The 19,070-nt window shown below is 39.7% G+C and overlaps 1 protein-coding gene across 4 annotated transcripts in view; it reads right to left on the bottom strand.

The window, feature by feature from the left end:
• The window catches only part of entpd3 (ectonucleoside triphosphate diphosphohydrolase 3), a 45,146-nt gene that overhangs the window by 15,548 nt on the left and 10,528 nt on the right, over positions 1 to 19,070 (bottom strand). For 2 of the 4 annotated variants that reach the window (XM_061916231.1, XM_061916234.1), the window contains exons 3-6: positions 15,953 to 16,073; positions 5,750 to 5,909; positions 4,900 to 5,059; positions 954 to 1,181 (exon numbers count right to left, since the gene is read on the bottom strand). In XM_061916231.1, the coding sequence (XP_061772215.1) occupies positions 954 to 1,181; positions 4,900 to 5,059; positions 5,750 to 5,909; positions 15,953 to 16,073 (669 nt within the window). The remainder of the gene's footprint in view (positions 1 to 953; positions 1,182 to 4,899; positions 5,060 to 5,749; positions 5,910 to 15,952; positions 16,074 to 19,070) is intronic. The other 2 variants (XM_061916232.1, XM_061916233.1) reach the window with 2 other exon arrangements.

The following is a 19,070-nucleotide window of genomic DNA, read 5'->3' as shown; positions in this document are numbered from 1 at the left end:
TGGTCTGCACATTTAAGAACATGTGTGAAGCAGGTTTGTGCAAAATTCCAAATTGGTTTATAAAATCCTTAGTTAATTTGTTGGATTTTAATTGAATTTCAATTATTGAGGTCACGAACCGGAAGTCAAATTTAAATTCCATAAAATTCCAGTTTATCTTTTTGGTAAATTACAGAACCATGCTTTACAGTATATTCCTTACATGGCCGTTTTACATATTTCATAGAATTATCATGAACTTCACATGTACATCAGATTTTAATTACAGTACAGCAAATGTTTTTTTTTATTGACTATTGTGTCATGCTGTGTACTGCCATGCTAACAGTTATCAGATGATGCTCACATTTTGCAAGGTAACATTTTAGAAAATGTAGGTATAAACTTAAAGGTCATGGATATAGTTATTGGTGCTCTCTTGCTAGCATGTTTACTGTTAGCTTTTTTAACATGCTAATAACATTAAGCATTTTACCCAATTTTATAGGTATACAGTAAAGTCATATCATTATTGTCTAGCTTTCTGGTATGCTAACACTTAGCATTTACAGTGGCTTTTTAGCATTTGCCAGCATTGTCTACTGAAATTATTTATCCTAGTTTGTTTTAATACTTTAAAATATAGAAAATATTGGTGAAAAAATGTTTAAACTACCTGGAAGGCTTTGCTTTATCCATTTTTCAAAGTGAAGGGAATTTGTGTTTAAATCTTAGTCGGTGAATACATTTTCAGTGTTTATGTCTTTCCTTTTCTCTGGCAACAAGGAATTTATCTGATAGCAATTAGTTTGATTTAACTTTCTGTAATTCCTGGAGGTGGAGGTAGCCTATTTAATTAGAAAAAAAAATCTTCAAAACAATTGAAGTGAAACTCCATATTAGAAATTTTGGACAAGCCATGAAGAGGCTCAGAGACAACACACAGTCTTCTAAAACAACCTGCGATGTTATACCTGAATGATTTTGTCCAAAATCCTCTTCTCAGCCTCATTTTTGCCATAGCAGAGGAAACTGTGACTGTAGACGTTGTAGTTGTAACCGTACAGTTTGATGTGCATGTAGTCAGGCCCCATTAGCTCATCTTCAGCCGCAAAGGCGATCTGTGTTGATGCGCCACCCAGATCCATTGAGCCCATAGTCTTTGACGCTTGTGGATGAACGTACTTATTCAATATGTTTTTCTGTAAACATAACAGAAAAGGTGACAGTGCGAACAGTATGATTACGAATATTAAAGACATGTGATTTGGTTAAAAGTCAGTAACCTTTTCCTTGCATTTTATTCACTGTTTATACATGTATCGGAGTGTGTTAGAGACGGGAGACTCATCGATGGTGAGTGAAAGACATACCCCACATTGGACTGGTCACCAATCGCAGGACCATTGTGATGGGGCACTGTTCCCATGCCAGCAATAAATTAAAAAAAAATGTATAAACAACTGCACTACCAATGGGCTGAATAAACTTAAAAAGCCATGATGTTCAGCCTGCCTTTGAATACATAGCCAAGTAAATTTTTGGTTTAAGACTATAAAAAAGGTAGAGCGAAGACTTCTGCCAAAGCTGAACTGTTTTGAGAATTGCCATATGTGTGTTTGTTTGTCTATTTGTTTGTTGATTATCAGGCTACTTTCTTGTTCACAAAGGATGACAATCAGTATGATCCTGGATGGTGGACAATTCAATGATCGCATAATAAAAGTGAAAAAAATTGTGAAAACATAATAATCCTTTATCTTGACTTGTATTCAGACCCTCGCTGAACTTTTAGCAGGTTATTTTTTTATTCTTAAGTTATATAAAACTAGAGATGACCAGATTCAGACCATGGTAATTTTTGCCTTTTCAACTGATCAGCTGACGAGCTGCCGAGCCCGGACAACCTTTACTGTATACAGTTGTGTCCCAGTGTTCCTATGACTAAAGATTTCACTCAGATATGAAGGTTCCTTCAAAAGGGATGCATGCTCAAAGAGACACATTTACATTCCCACATTTCTTGTTACAGGAGTTGAATACCAGAACAGTGGTTTAAATCTCATGTCCATTCACAGTGCGTAACTGGAGGCGGAAAATAAACATTCTTCCAAGTACCAGTATCGCTGCAGAGAAAATAAATGGCTGGACACACTCGCGCACACACACACACACACACACACACACACACACACACACACTGAGCAGGAAGGTACAAGAAACTAACCGCTTAAAGGCCTACTGAAACCCACCACTACCCACCACGCAGTCTGATAGTTTATATATCAATGATGAAATATTAACATTGCAACACATGCCAATACGGTCTTTTTAGTTTACTAAATTACAATTTTAAATTTCTTGGGAGTTTCGTCTTGGAAACGTCGTGTAATGATGACGTGTACGCAAGACGTCACGGGTTTTTAGGAAGTATGAGCGCTGCGCACACACACAGTTAAATGTCGTCTGCTTTAACGGCATAATTATACAGTTTTTTTGGACATCTGTGTTGCTGAATCTTTTGCAATTTGTTCAGTTAATACTGGAGAAGTCACAGTACAAAGATGGAGTTGGGAAGCAGGTTTTGGTGAGAAAATTGTGGTTAAAAAGTCAGTTCTTACCGGAGAAAAGCTGAGCTTGTGCCGTCGACTCCCCTGAGACACTGCGCGTCAAGACACCCATGGAGACACCCTTCCGACTATCAGGTACTATTAAACTCACTAAAACACTAACAACACAATAGAAAGATAAGGGATTTCCCAGAATTAACCTAGTAAATGTGTCTAAAAACATCGTAATCCGTCCCAATGCAATCGCGTTTTTTTTTTTTTAACTTTTATTTTTTTTGTAGTCCGTCGCTATCAATACCCTCAAACACGAATCTTTCATCCTCGCTCAAATTAATGGGGAAATTGTCGTTTTCCCGGTCCGAATAGCACTTTTTGTTGGAGGCTCCCATTAATAAATGATAAATAGATTGTACTTCTATAGCGCTTTTCTACCTTCAAGGTACTCAAAGCGCTTTGACACTACTTCCACATTTACCGATTCACACACACATTCACACACTGATGGAGGGAGCTGCCATGCAAAGCGCTAACCAGCACCCATCAGGAGCAAGGGTGAACTGTCTTGCTCAGGACACAACGGACGTGACGATGTTGGTTCTAGGCAGGGATTGAACCGGGGACCCTCGGGTTGCGCACGGCCACCCTCCCCACTGCGCCACGCCGTCCCATTAAAATCAACGTGAATATGTGAGGAGCCATCAACATGTGACGTCATCGGCTGCGACTTTCGGTAGAGGCAGGGCATTTCTCTTAGTACCGAAAGTTGCAAACTTTATTGTGGATGTTCTCTACTAAATCCTTTCAGCAAAAATATGGCAATATAGCGAAATGATCAAGTATGACACATAGAATGGACCTGCTATCCCCGTTTGAATAAGAAAATCTCATTTCAGTAGGCCTTTAAGCTTCTGCATGAAATAGGGGTGAACAATCCAAATGTCAATGCTATTGATATTTAGTACAAGATCAGTCAATAATGTATATTAAAGTAATAAGATTTAAACTTTTTAAAATCGTGTTAATATTATCACAAAATCAAGTTTTCGGACGTTGTTGTTAGTCAGGGGAACTAAGTCTCTGGATACAAGAAGTAAAACCTGAATAAATGCAAGTATGTGGTAGTTTTTGATTCTATTTTTAAGTCATTGTGCACTATTTATTTTATTTTGCTGAAATACTTGTATGTATTATTCAATACTACAAATGGAATGTGTCTTTTTATTTATTATCTGAACATTACTGGCATATTCAAAATTTAATTAAATACAACTTAATAAAGTGTGTGTTTAACGTCATGTTCCTCATGATAGTTACGGTAGACTTACCATTTGTATGTTCTCCTGTTTGGTATTACAAAATCCAAAACCAGTGAAGTTGGCACGTTGTGTAAATCAGGAATAAAAGCAGAATGTAATGATTTGCAAATCCTTTTCAACTTATATTCAATTGAATACACTGCAAAGACAAGATATTAAATTTTTGAACTGAGAAACTTTTATTTTTTTTTTGCAAATAATCATCGACTTAAGATTTAGTGGCAGCAACCCATTGCAAATCAGTTGGCACAGGGGAATTTTTACCCCTGTGTTACATGGCCTTTCCTTTTATCAACACTCAGTAAACGTTTGGGAACTGAGGAGACCAATTTTTGAAGCTTTTCAGGTGGAATTCTTTCCCATTCATGCTTGATGTAGAGCTTAAATTGTTCAACAGTCCAGGGTTTTCGTTGTCGTATTTTGGGCTTCATAAGGCGCCACACATTTTTAACGGGAGACAAATCTGGACGGGCAGGCCAGTCTAGTACCTGCACTCTACGAAGCCACGCTGTTGTAGCATGTGCAGAATGTGGCTTAGCATTGTCTTGCTGAAATAAGCAGGGGCGTCCATGAAAAATACGTCGCTTGGATGGCAACAAATGTTGCTCCAAAACCTGTATGCACCTTTACGCATTATTGCTTCCTTCACAGATGATGGCTTTTGAGCTTTTTTGCGCCTATAATAGTCCTGATGGTTCTTTTCCTCTTTAGTCCAGAGGACACGACCTCCAGTTTCCAAAAAAACATTTGAAATGTGGACTTGAACAGAACAGTTTTCTAATTTGCAATAGTTCATCTTAGATGAGCTTGGGCCCAGCGAAGCCGGCGGCGTTTATGGGTGTTGTTGGTAAATGGTTTTCACTTTGCATAGTAGAGTTTTAACTTGCACTTACAGATGTAGCGACAAACTGTAGTTACTGACAGTGGTTTTCTGAAGTTTTCCTGAGCCCATGGTGATATCCTTAGCTACTGTACTTATTATCATCAGCATCGACAAACATGGTAATGTTGATTTCATGCATGGTTTGTTTTACCTCGAGGAAATTATCCAAGAGATAGTTGACAGTAATCCATCCGTAGAGTCCTTCCTCCTGACCAGTAATGATGGATGCATTTTTGAAGTCAAAGGGCAACGACTGCAGGTATTCTCTCAGACTTTCAAGGACTTCAGCAGCTCGCTGTGGATCCTGCTTTCTTAAAACAAAACACATATTGTCGATAAGGAACCAATAAAAATTGAATCATGTGTACTTTCGGAAAATTAATCTCCACGTGTGACGAGTAAAACCACAAGTTATGTAAAAAAAATGTATGGGTAACAATTTGTGATGACTGAATAGATCGGCTGACTGATATAAATGCTGATATTAAAAGGTGATATTAGATTGAATATGGATCTGTTTACTGCTAATAATGATCTTGGATTTTCCACGTATGAATGACTACCTTTTCAACCTGTGCGGTGCTCCACAGAGCAACAATTTTCAGAGCTAGAATGTCTGCCGTGTGGAATTGTTTCCAAGTTTGGCCTTTGAACTGTGAATATGCAATTTTAAAGGACAGTTAAATGCTGGTTTTGCAAAAGGTGTGTCGGTAAGAAAGTCAATGTGGAACATTGTGGAATGCAATATTCTCATACTAAGATCAAGTCTATTAAAATATGAGGTTGATTAACTCATTATCTCGTGTTAAACATCTTGTCTTATTCTCATTGGAGAGTAAATCCAATTTGGACTTTGCTTTAACACCTCCTGGCTTACAGAATCTTCCGTTATTTTGCATTCCAAACATGTTTCACAGCCTCTAACAACATGCTGCATGTATACGGTCACCCTGTAATATACTTGTGTATGACACGGGCTTTGCTTCCTTGTTACTTCTTACTGTAACAGTCTCATCCCGGCTGTGGCTCCCAAGAAGAGAAAAGTGCTGTTGTGCTTTTCCGGAGGAATTTCTGCGGAGATATTTGTCATGCATTTTTTGAAGCCTTCCCATGATTCTTTGTCTTTTTTGGGGTCGATTCCCATTGCTGAAATTCCATCACCTAAAAAACAGAATACATAGCCATTATTTATATTCTTTAGTACGGCAATAACGAAAAGACAGACTTTAGCTCATGTTTTTCAACATTATTGAAAGTAGACCTATGATGATTTCCGTCTTTTCTGACTTAAGGCATGTCCCCACAGCAACATTTGTGTTTTGGGTTCAAAAAAAATGTGTCCCCTAGGGATGTATACCGAGTACCAGTATTTTTAGGTACCGGTTCCTAATTGGATCGGTCGTAGTGGACTATTAAAATTCTTATGATACTTTTTTATCCAGCTGACCTTTTAATTGTGACACGCGCTGTCACAATTAGTCAGGCGCCGCTGCAAAGCATAAAAACAGACACAATGGAACAGCCAATTTAGAGTTGATTTTTTTAACCATCCCTCTTCTGGTTACGCCGTGCGCGGATGTAAACAAAATCATAGATTTATGTATCATCAGAATCGCATACGGAATCATTGTTCGCTAAAAACAGAATCTAAATGCGGAAGGTCAAGGAAATTGACTTAATGTGACTGAAATGCTGTCACTGAGAGGAAAAGGGGAAACATATTTACCGTGTTCTTGACAAACACCTACCTCCATGGAGCCGTGCCAGCTAGAGGCCAGCACTATATACACAACCCTACACGATGCACCCCTCTGGTAAAATGTATGTGTCTTCCTCCAGGACAAACGGCCACCTAAAACTAACTCTAAAAAATAAAACCAAACATTTCTCAAATGGCTCCTCCTTGTCAGGTGATATGTTTCTTTTGCAAATGTGATGACTTCTTGTCGCCATAAAGCTGTGTGAAAAACAGATGCTACTACTGCAGCCGATTGTGGACGTGATAACCGGTTAAACATTTTCATTGTTAAGTTCATGACACATTTTAGTACTAGCACTATAGTTGAAATACTAACTGTGCTTTCTTTTACTTGGAACATGTAAACTTAAATGTATTGGTTTATTGTTATTATGCTTTTTCTATCCATCCATCCATTTTCTACCGCTTATTCCCTTTCGGGGTGGCGGGGGGCGCTGGCGCCTATCTCAGCTACAATCGGGCGGAAGGCGGGGTACACCCTGGACAAGTCGCCAACTCTTTTTCTTTTTCTAATTTAATAATATTTTTTAATTATGAAATGTTGTTCAGAAAATGTTAAACTAATCCCTAGTTTATTTGTATTTGAGTAGAGATGCTTTTAAACTGTCAGGTTATAAATTACATAGTAAAAAAAAATTTTAATCGAGATCAAATTATTTTTTTTCTAGCCATATCGCCCAGCCCTATAAGTGGTCATCAGTTTCGACTAATCACAAATAAAGAAGCAACACCACACAAACGTTTGTAACACAACAATATTTCCTCCTCAAAAGACCCTCAAAGTCCAGTGTCTAGCGACCTAGTAATCCCCAGGCCAATAAATAATCCACTCAAAAAAGTGAAAAATGAAGGTAATATATATACAAAAAATTGGTCTGAAGCAAGATAGATACCGCTGACAGGTCTCTATAGTTGTCATGGAGGCCTGGACCGATAACTCATTTTGCCCGACGATATATTGACCTATTTTGTCATATATTTTAATATTGTCATTGAAATGTAAACTTTTAAATACAAAGTCAAATAAAACAAACAATAAAAATTAGATATACTCCGTCTGTAAAGAAAATTGCCCCAAGTGGAGGATTTCAAGTACCTCGAAGTATTGTTCATGAGTGAGGGAAATGTATATCATGAGATCAACAGGCGGATCAGTGCGGCGTCTTCAGTAATGCAGACACTGTATTGATCTGTTGTGGTAAAGAAAGAGCTCAGCCAGAAGGCAAGGCTCTCCATTTACCGGTCGATCTACGTCTCCATCCTCACCTATGGTCATGAGCTCTGAGTTTTGACCGAAAGGACAAGATCACGGGTACAAGCGGCCGAAATGAGTTTGTTCCATTGGGTGGTGGGGCTCTCCCTTAGAGATCGGGTGAGAAGCTCTGTCATCCGGGAGGAGCTCAAAGTAAAGCCACTGCTCCTCCACATCAAAAGGAGCCATATGAGGTGGTCAGGATGCCACCCGGACACCTCCCTGGGGAGGTGTTTAGGGCACGTCCGACCGGTCAAAGGCCACGGGGAAGACCCAGGACACGTTGGGAAGACTATGTCTCCTGGCTGGCCTGGGAACGCCTCGGAATCCCCCAGGAGGAGCTGGACGAAGTGGCAGGGGTGAGGGAAGTCTGGGTTTCTCTGCTTAGGCTGCTGCTCCCGCCACCCAACCTCGGATAAGCGGAAAAAAGTGGATGGATGGATGCATCTAAGCAAAAATCTGCACTTGAATAAAAATAACAACCAAAAACAATAAAATAGGTTCTGTCTCCGTGAAGGAGGGGGTGGGGGGCCCCCAATATACACAACCAAAACAATAGACAAAATGGCTAGATAAAGATACCGTGACCAAAATGATCATGGTTTTCATTATTATCGTGTTATTCTTGAATGTGCTCCAAAAGTACTTCCACACACACAAAAATCTGTTTAACCAAAAAAAAATTTAAATAACTAAAATAAATAGTCACTCAATATACTTTTTTGGCATCAAATATTGTTCCGGCTTCATAAGAGCCAAATTATTTGTATCTGTTTGTTTAAATTTGTTTATCTTCTTCCATTTTAAATGATAAAGTTCCATCAGTTGTTTCACTTACGGTTTATGTGACGTCACGTGGGTTCACTTCCTGTTGAACGGAGTCTTTCCCCGTCTGCACAGCTGCTAAAACCGATGAAAAGCGTGAATGTTCTTGATTTATTTATTGACGCCGGAAAACTTAAACGACTTAAGTCGATAAATTAAAATGATTAGTTCTATGTCTGACGTCACTCCATCGCACCACGTTTGCGTGGCATCAAAACACACTTTGCTTTACAATAAGCTAATTGATTGTATTGATCGTTATTGTATATGTAATGTAATATAAATTATGGTATGGTGTACAGTACCATGTAAAATGTCTGTGGTCTGCCTACACAAGGCCGGTTGGGTTGCCATCTGTTAGAGGGGACCCAAATTGTAAAATACACTTTTTTTTTAAATAAACAAAAAAATATGTTTAAAAAATATATGTGTAACACGCCCTCTGTACACTCAATTGAAACTTTTTGTTTTCAAATAAATAACAATCAAACCTTAATATTTAATAGCCTTGCTATGAGTGACCTACAGCTGACCTCCGCCATGAACCGGACTCACCTGCTGCTACTGCTACTTCAGACAGCAAGAAGCAGCAGCACATTTGCTGCTGAAAGCCAAACTCCTCATGTAGATCCAAAGTGTTTTTTGTTTGTAACAGACTGTAATAACAAGCCTTTTCACATTAAAAGGAAGACAACATATATGATCAATGGACTAAATTTTGCCACAATATTTTTGAAATATTCTCAGGGCATCCTGGCCTTGAGAATATTTAAGCCTAAACGCTGCACAGATTTGTCGAACAAGCTAATACTCAGTGGCCTAGTGGTTAGAGTGTCCGCCCTGAGATCGGTAGATTGTGAGTTCCAACCCCGGCCGAGTCATACCAAAGACTATAAAAATGGGACCCATTGCCTCCCTGCTTGGCACTCAGCATCAAGAGTTGGAATTGGGGGGTTAAATCACCATAAATCATTCCCGGGCGCAGCACCACTGCTGCCCACTGCTCCCCTCACCCCCCAGGGCGGTGATCAAGGGGATGGGTCAAATGCAGAGGACAAATTTCACCACACCAAGTGTGTGTGACAATCATTGGTACTATAACTTTAACTTTAATATGATTAGCAGCAAAGTAAGCAGTCGTCAATGTTGTGGTTCTGATAGCGAACACGTGAGCTAGCGAGATGTTTAGTTAACTAGCAACTCGTAATTTTACTTGTCACCGAGCCAAAACGTTGATGGTTGTCCACTTGGCTGCTAATATTATTTGGATGATCACAACCCAAACACTTGTTTGTTCCGAATCAGTTGTAAATCAGAATTTTTTTTTTTGTCAATTTTCCTCTTTTTTTCCTCAAAGAGTGCTCACATCCCTGAATAGTACAGTATATCATGGTTAAACACTGGTCTCAGCAGTAGCATACAGTAGACAAGGAGGCAAACAAGCACTCGTTCCTCTGGTGGCTCAAGCTTGAAATAGTTGCATTATAAAATAATATGACGCGTTGATTATTATCATTAAGTGTATGTCTGTACTGCATGTCTGGTTGATAAGATACTGGCAAGGTTTTCTTGACATAGTGCTAATATTAGTAACTATTGTACATCACAATTACATCTTTGTTGTAGACAGCTGTTGAGCGTGCCTTCTCCCTACAGAGGGGGAAGGAGGCAGCGACATCATCAATCTCGGGTACTGTGGCGGCTTCATTTGCCGCACAGAAATGACTATGAGTTTTCAGACCTTCCCACCCTAGAGAAAGTTTTCAAAAACTTGTGTTTCAGACCACCAAAAACAGCCTTTATGCGGTGATAAAATGCTGGAACGGTACATTTTTTTCACCGTTTGCACCTACAAACTCTTCTTTGGAGACAGGCTCTTTTTAAATGTCGTTCCAATGTTGCATATTTGTGTTAAGCAATGCATGAAGTTCATGCATTTGGGTGTGAGCTTGTGTACAGTTTGGGATGCCTCTGCTTGCAGTGTTTTGCAGTCTTGTTTTTGTTTTTAAGATTGCGTAAATTGTGGCTAGGGTTGCTCCGATACCAATAATTTGGTACCGGTACCAAAAATTAAGGGTTGAAATTGGGAGTTCAATACCAAAAATGATTCCCGGGCGCGGCCACCGCTGCTACTCACTGCTCCCTCACCTCCCAGAGGGTGATCAAGGGTGATGGGTCAAATGCAGAGGACAAATTTCACCACACCTAGTGTGTGTGTGACAATCATTGGTACTATAACTTTAACTTTAATATGATTAGCAGCAAAGTAAGCAGTCGTCAATGTTGTGGTTCTGATAGCGAACACGTGAGCTAGCAATATGTTTAGTTAACTAGCAACTTGTAATCTTACTTGTCACCGAGCCAAAACGTTGATGGTTGTCCACTTGGCTGCTAATATTATTTGGATGATCACAACCCAAACATTTGTTTGTTCCGAATCAGTTGTAAATCAGAATGATTTTTTTTTCTCAATTTTCCTCTTTTTTTCCTCAAAGAGTGCTCACATCCCTGAATAGTACAGTATATCATGGTTAAACACTGGTCTCAGCAGTAGCATACAGTAGACAAGGAGGCAAACAAGCACTCGTTCCTCTGGTGGCTCAAGCTTGAAATAGTTGCATTATAAAATAATATGACGCGTTGATTATTATTATTATGTGTATGTCTGTACTGCATGTCTGGTTGATAAGATACTGGCAAGGTTTTCTTGACTTAGTGCTAATATTAGTAACTATTGTACATTACAATTACAGCTTTGTTGTAGACAGCTGTTGAGCGTACATTTTTTTCACCGTTTGCACCTACAAACTCTTCTTTGGGGACAGGCTCTTTTTAAATGTCGTTGCAATGTTGCATATTTGTGTTAAGTAATGCAGGAAGTTCATGCATTTGGGTGTGAGCTTGTGTACAGTTTGGGATGCCTCTGCTTGCAGTGTTTTGCAGTCTTGTTTTTGTTTTTAAGATTGCGTAAATTGTGGCTAGGGTTGCTCCGATACCAATAATTTGGTACCGGTACCAAAAATTAAGGATTGAAATTGGGGGTTCAATACCAAAAATGATTCCCGGGCGCGGCCACCGCTGCTGCTCACTGCTCCCTCACCTCCCAGAGGGTGATCAAGGGTGATGGGTCAAATGCAGAGAACAATTTTGCCACACTTCGTGTGTGTGTGCCATGGGTACTTTAACTTTTAACTTAAAAATGTATATCGATATTTTTTCAAAATACAGGGAACTACAAAAAAGATAAATATTGGCTTCATTGTAACAGAAAATCTTACAATACAATAAACATATGTTTACTCTTACACTCAAAGAACAGTTTTAAAAGGCATTAAACACATTGGGCTTTTCTTTTTGCACTCAAAGAACAATTCACATTTTTCCTTTTTAAAGATAGTCTGCCATAACCAAGGAATAGGTTAGAATATAACAAAAAGCTTTTTTTACATTATACTATATGTTTCATGATTTAAGGTTGCCACTCTTGGTCGGCGCTTTAAGAAAAATACAATTATTAGAAAGTACTAAAAACAAACTATGGATAGATGTACGCAGATAAGCCATGATAAAAGATAAAACGGTGGAAGAGGGGTTAGTGCGTCTGCCGCACAATACGAAGGTCCTGCAGTCCTGGGTTCAAATCCAGGCTCGGGATCTTTCTGTGTGGAGTTTGCTATTCCTCCCCGTGAATGCGTGGGTTCCCTCCGGGTACTCCGGCTTCCTCCCACTTCCAAAGACATGCACCTGGGGATAGGTTGATTGGCTACACTAAATTGGCCCTAGTGTGTGAATGTGAGTGTGAATGTTGTCTGTCTATCTGTGTTGGCCCTGCGATGAGATGGCGACTTGTCCAGGGTGTACCCCGCCTTCCGCCCGATTGTAGCTGAGATAGGCGCCAGCGCCCCCCGCGACCCCAAAAGGGAATAAGCGGTTGAAAATGGATGGAAAAGATAAAACACATATTGTAGCAATTTGTTACAAAATGTTGTCATTTTACTTGCATTAGTTGACTGTTAATTGGGTAGTTTTAACTCCGCTAATATTTGGCATCAATCCAAGGAGCTATGTTCGTGTCTACGTATCTACATGTTATGTATCGACGGGGTCGCAGGAAAGGAGCTGGTTAAGTCATGAGAGTAGTGTATGTGTGTTTGCGAGAATGGCAACGTGTTGATTCAGTGACGTCAGTAGGGTTGGCTATCGAGTATCGATTGGAACCGGGACTAACTCTCCGATTCTCCCGGTATCATTCAAAAGTTTCAATTCCGATTCCTAGTTTCGATACCCAGTCCGCCGACTGGAAGAAAAAAAAAGTCTGCCGACCCGGAAGAAGAAGCCGTTGAACACCAACGAAGAAGCGCCCACCGCCGGAAGTGTTAGCAGAGCCGAGCCTATGTTGCCGAGCGAGTCAGTCAAGCATGGATAGCGGTCGTCGGCGGTCGAAAGTGTGGCTTTATTTTACAAAAAAAAGAAATATCGGCCAAATGCAACACGTGCAACAGGACTGTTTCGTGCTTAGGAGGGTGCACGTCGAACATGATGAAGCACCTTTGAGTTCATGGAGTACAAATAAATGCGTGTCCCGTCTTCGACGCGCTGCGCCGACCGTCCTCCTCTGCCTCTTCCTCTGGCTCCGGCTCCGACGCCCGGCCTGGAACATCGGTGACTGCACTGCAGTCCGAATCCGGTAAGTAAAACAATACATATGCAATAAATAATGTGTTTTGCGCCAACGTTGAGGCAGCTAACAAGTTTTCCTGCGTATTTTTTCATAGACAATTTACAACCTGCTAGCCAGGTTCCGCGATGTGCTCAGCGTACTCCGTTCACCGTAGCGGAAATGGGGAAGATGTCGGTGCTACAGACAGAAGAGTTTTTTTGGACCGTGCCTTTTTATTTTATTTTATTTTTTTATTTTTTAAAAGAAAGAATCGGAATCGTTAGGAATCGGAATCGAAACAAATAATCAGAATCGTTCGAATTCAAACGATACCCAACCTTAGACGTCAGTGAATGAGTTGGCAAGCAAAGAGAGAGAGCGGTTGCGCTGCACTGCGCAGTAGAGTAATGAACGTGTCTGGTAGGTTTCTGCAAAACTAATAATAAAGCAACCAGTTTGTCACAAATTGGCGGCCTTGTCATTCTGACCTGAAAGCGGAGCTTAGCAGACCCATTGACGGGTAAAGTAAAGTGTGTTAACCCGACTAAAACATTTACCCCGAAGGGAACGTCTGCCCTGTGCTCCTCTACTTCGGTCTGCACCGAAGCATAAGAGGAAAGGTGTAACAACAATTACATTACCTGTCACTGTTTAAACTCCTTGTGCAGATCTGAATGCTTATTGTTTTAAATGTTTACCAAAGTTTGAAGCAAAGGTGCTAATACTAATCGCCAAATTTGGCGAGGCGAGTTTTAAAGCAACACTTGAAGCGCGGCGCTTCCTTGTCTAAAGTGTCACCTTTACCGTTAGTTTTGAAGCCCAAATATCTCCATATTGCGCTTCACACACACTCTTTATTAACCAGTAGAATTGGTGTTTTTTGCCACGCCTCATCTAACAAATGTTAGTGCTTTTATGCACTTAGTAAACTGGGTAACACATGGCATACTGACGAAGCTTAACCTATTGTTACTATAACAATCTACAAGATTAATAAAGGTTGCCTCTCTCTCTTCCCCTCCATCTTTCGGTATTCCTTTATTTATTTATTTTTTTTTCATCTTTCTAGTTATCATTTTGTATATGTATTGTTGCATTTGAACAACTGTATTGTTGATAATAGAGGTAAACTGTTGGTATTGTTCATAATCAATAGCGCTTTTTCTTTTGGTATTTGTATTGCTCCAGTGGTAGTGTAAAAATGCTCATTGTCATTTCCATATTATTATTTATTTCACTAACTACTTCTTTTGCTATCACCTTTACGAACATATTTGTACATATCGTATGTGCTGGTGTTGTTCTATTGTTGTTGTTTTTGTTGTTATTGTTGTGTTTGCTGTTGTTGTTGTTTTTGTCTCTCTCTATAATCCGCCTCTTATCCCCACAATTTCCCCCTCTGTCTTCTTTTTTTTTCTCTTTCTATCCCCTCCTGCTACGGCCCGGCTTCACCAAATGATAATATAAATACATTTGATAAAGTCAAGTTCAAATAAGGCAACAAGAGAAGTATCCTACACTTCTCTTTTGTAAAGTAAATCTGAACAGCCGATATGGGCATCTACATCAACTATATTATTTGCCGGAGAAGCTGGACTGGACAAAAAAAAAAAAAAAAAGGATGTGCGTTTTGGCACACTCACTATCATGTGCCTCAGCTCTGTAGTCACCGCCAGCAGGAATTCAAATGAAAGAACGGTACTTTTTTAAAGGCAGTATAGTACTGATTTAAATCAATTAGTACTGCACTACTTTATTAGTACCGGTATACCGAACAACCCTAGTAATGACGTCACAATACTGTGTACATACTTATTTGGACATTACTGTAGCTTAGGCTTTGGAACTGTTATGGCTGCTGCCTGGAGCCTTGTGTGTTATTAATTATTGTCTAATTTCTCCTGAATTTCTCTGATTTCAATGAAATAAATAAATGAGTTTTTGTCTTTTTGACATTTTACTCAGACTTATTTGTCAAAATGGACCGGTATGAAATCGGATTCGCCGCTAAACTCTGACAGAAAAAGTCAGTGACTCTACGACTTGGTTTGACGAAGCGCAAGAGAATAATGAATTAAAGTATTAATTCAGTTCAATCTTGGCATGCGCCAAAAAAAATTCTATTGCACTTATCCTGCTCAGAGTCGCAGTGGAAAAGCCGCAGCCTATCCCAACTGACTTTAGCAGTGGAGTGGTTGCAGTGACGTAAATGCTGCTAAGGTCACTCTAATATTGTGACTGGGTAAATCTATATATTTCTTTATGAAATGTATTTTGAACAGTGTCTGGAAAAAAAAATCATGGTGACGTTTTCACGATATATATGTAAACAGTTTACATATTCAAAAGATAAATTGTAATACTTTTGGAGAGGCTGAAGTGTAGTTTAATTTGCAATCTTGGAGCGCCTCACAAATGAACATCTTGTAGACATACGCAGAAAGTGGGTTATGAATTTGAAAGCATATCCAATACATATTATCAAGATCATCTGGGATGTTGTGTTGTGGTGAGAGTCACTCAAAACAAATGGCTTGTGGCGGTCACCGACGTCCTTAGTGCACAACGAAAACAAGAAAGCTATAAAAAAAAAAAACTACAAAACATTTCTGAAGGGCGGAGGCAAATGCTTACTGGACCACAAGAAAGTGTTTGGAAATCATCATAGATCCCCTTTGAATATTGATTTAATAGAAATAAAGGCTCACCTGGCACTTTGCAGTTACGTTTCTCCTCCACCACTCCTGTTTCATTCTGCTTCTCCCCGGGCCACTCGTACACATAGATGGTGGACCGGGATGAACCTGAGTCGATCACTATTCCGTACTGCTGTGACAAAGTGCATGAAGCAACACTCACATTGTTTTCTTTAAGAATATGATTACAGTCACTGTGGCCTCTGTGCTTCACAAAGTAGGCAGACAATATTTTCCTTCAGCCGTCCTTATAAAAACAAGAAAAGATCACATTTAAATTAAATGGAATGCATTAATAAATACCATAGTAAAAAAAAAAAGGTGTAGCTACATCGTATTATGCATAAATATGGGTACATGCACAATATTAATCTTGATGATAAAAATATTTAATTCATCATTCCGATAAATAATAGATTGATCAAGAGATGTCATTGAGGCACTTGTGATTAATATGTTCGAGCAGCGAATTGTAATATTGGAGATGAAATAATTCTATGGTTTGTGTGGTCTTTAAAACACTCACTCAGTCTTATCCCAGATGTAGTTTTGTACTGGTAATAAAAAGTGTACTGTCACTGTGCAAACTTTATAGCACATGCAAAGTCGATTTACTAAATTAGAGAGTGCAGTCCATTTGGCGTGACTGTTTTCGTGTAAATGCAGAATATATGCTAGTTATCAGAACATTTTGAAAATGTATTGACTACTGGGAAGAAAAAATAAATCATTTAGTACTCGCAATGTGATTTATCAATGCTGAAACTGTTCTGGGGCTGCTGTTTTGCATCTGTATCGAGGAGGTCGCATTTTTGTCAGAAGTGCATGCCGGAATAAATTTTGATTGGCGAGAATCATCGTTCACGATAGCGCGACACACAATAGTTTTGAATTATTCAGTGTAAAAAAAAAAACATTGCACCGACTGTGATACGATTGCAAAATACTGGGTCATTTGATAAGAAGTCCCTTTGTCGCTATTTATAAATAATTAGCGCATGCTTAATATTACCGCCGGGTCAAACTCGTGACGTCACAAGTGACACTTCCCCTGTCATCATTTTCAAAATGGAGGAGGCTGATTTCAATACCAATAATTTGAAATTGCATAAAGGGAAGAAGATTAAGAGCTATTCAGTAGGATTTAAGGTCCAAGCTATTGATTACCGGTATGCTAAAAAGAACAGTAAGCAGCCATGTTTTATTAATATACCTGTGGAGCCGACGGTCCGACAGACAGGCAGGGCACCCTGGAGCCCAGCCCAAGATGGCGGCGAGGAGACGGCGAGCGAGCGGAGAGGAGGAGCGGAAGAGCGACTTGGACTGAGGTTTTATTGAAAAATAAACAAAGTCAAACTGCTCAAGCCATGTCCTTCTTTGGTGGTCCTGGGAACCCGCAAGACGACGGCTTGAGACCGTCACAATACCGTAGCTGCGTCTGTCAAATATGAGTCATTAAATGACTCCCCGCCTCCTGGTGGTAGAGGGCGCTAGTGATCCTTCTTGCGACTACTCGGCTGCAGAAGAAGTGAAACGAGTGAGGTGATATGTGCTGGAGGAGGTAATAAAGGAAGATCTCCATCGAGACAGAGAGAAAATAAGGAAGACTTCTATAAACAAGTTATCAATGCTTTTGATCAGAAGCAGCTGGCATGGACTATATTTAAAGTAAAGGTAAGACCATAATAACTATTTTTTTTTTTAATTAAATGTGCTTTTCATTATGGTATCCTTACATCACACTCCAATTTTTACTGCATGCCTTTGGTAAGTGCCAGAGTGAGAAGAGGTTTTAAAATAATTAACGCATGCTTATTTTTACCGTATGCCTTTGGTAAGCGCAGGAGTGAGAAGAGGTTTTAAATTAATTTGCGCCCCAGCGGCAATTCAAGGAAATACGGTATATATATATATATATATATATAATATATATATATATATATATATATATATATTAGGGGTGGGCAAATTAATGCGTTAATTACGAGTTAACTCATCAATCTATTAAGGCCGACAATTATTTTATCGCACATTTGCGTATGTTGTTTACATGCTTTTATTTTGTTAACGCCTTTTCTTAACAAGATGGCGTCGCCCGGATGCGTCGAGGGGCTCTTGGTAAAGATGGAACATTCGGCAAAAATACCGGACAATTCTGCAAATTTCATGGCTGGCTTACAGCGTGGTCACTCCGGGATCACTTACGACCGCCAGACAATTCTAAATGTGGATAGATCGGGCCGTTTTGGACTGAATGACGCGTGCTTGCTAGACCGGCTAGCTAGCATGGGAATACTTTGCCGGCTACATCCAGCGGCCTGTGAAGCAGCGGAGTATATCTGTTGTCTGTCTATTTATCAATAATGCAGACGAGGAGTGTTGGCTGAGTTCTTAACGTTTACTTTGAGAGCGTGTATATCACAACATACAAGATGCCGTCATGGCGACACATCCTATACCGGGCTACCGCGCATGCTCGTCACTCCTGTTGCATGCTGGGTAGGGTAGTTCTTTTTTTCCCTGGCTCATAACATCACAATGTAGTACCATGTATATGATGCGTTCAGTTTATCAAAGCACCAAGCAAACAATCGGAAAATTCCCATCATATCAATTCCTAGATATGGTCATAATTATCTTAAGTGCACTACGCAGAATAAATGATAAATGATAAATGGGTTGTACTTGTATAGCGCTTTTCTACCTTCAAGGTACTCAAAGCGCTTTGACACTACTTCCACATTTACCCATTCACACACACATTCACACACTGATGGAGGGAGCTGCCATGCAAAGCGCCAACCAGCAACCATCAGGAGCAAGGGTGAAGTGTCTTGCTCAGGACACAACGGACGTGACGAGGTTGGTTCTAGGTGGGATTTGAACCAGTGACCCTCGGGTTGCGCACGGCCACTCTCCCACTGCGCCACGCCGTCACAACATTATTCATATTGCTAGTATGGATAATTTAATCAAAAATTCTCTAAAACAGCCCACTACCTATAATATAGGTTTTTTAAACATAAGATCCCTGATAAAAAAAATGTTTCTGCTGTTACCTCAGAAATTGCCTGTTCGGATGTTATGATTGTGGCTCAGAGAGTTGTATGTAGATTATATTTATTTTCCA

The sequence above is a fragment of the Nerophis ophidion genome, linkage group LG11 (assembly GCF_033978795.1).
Source record: "Nerophis ophidion isolate RoL-2023_Sa linkage group LG11, RoL_Noph_v1.0, whole genome shotgun sequence".
NCBI classification, from domain to species: domain Eukaryota; kingdom Metazoa; phylum Chordata; class Actinopteri; order Syngnathiformes; family Syngnathidae; genus Nerophis; species Nerophis ophidion.
The sequence above is the reverse complement of the archived record's forward strand: the minus strand, read 5'-3'. Positions and strand labels throughout refer to the sequence as shown.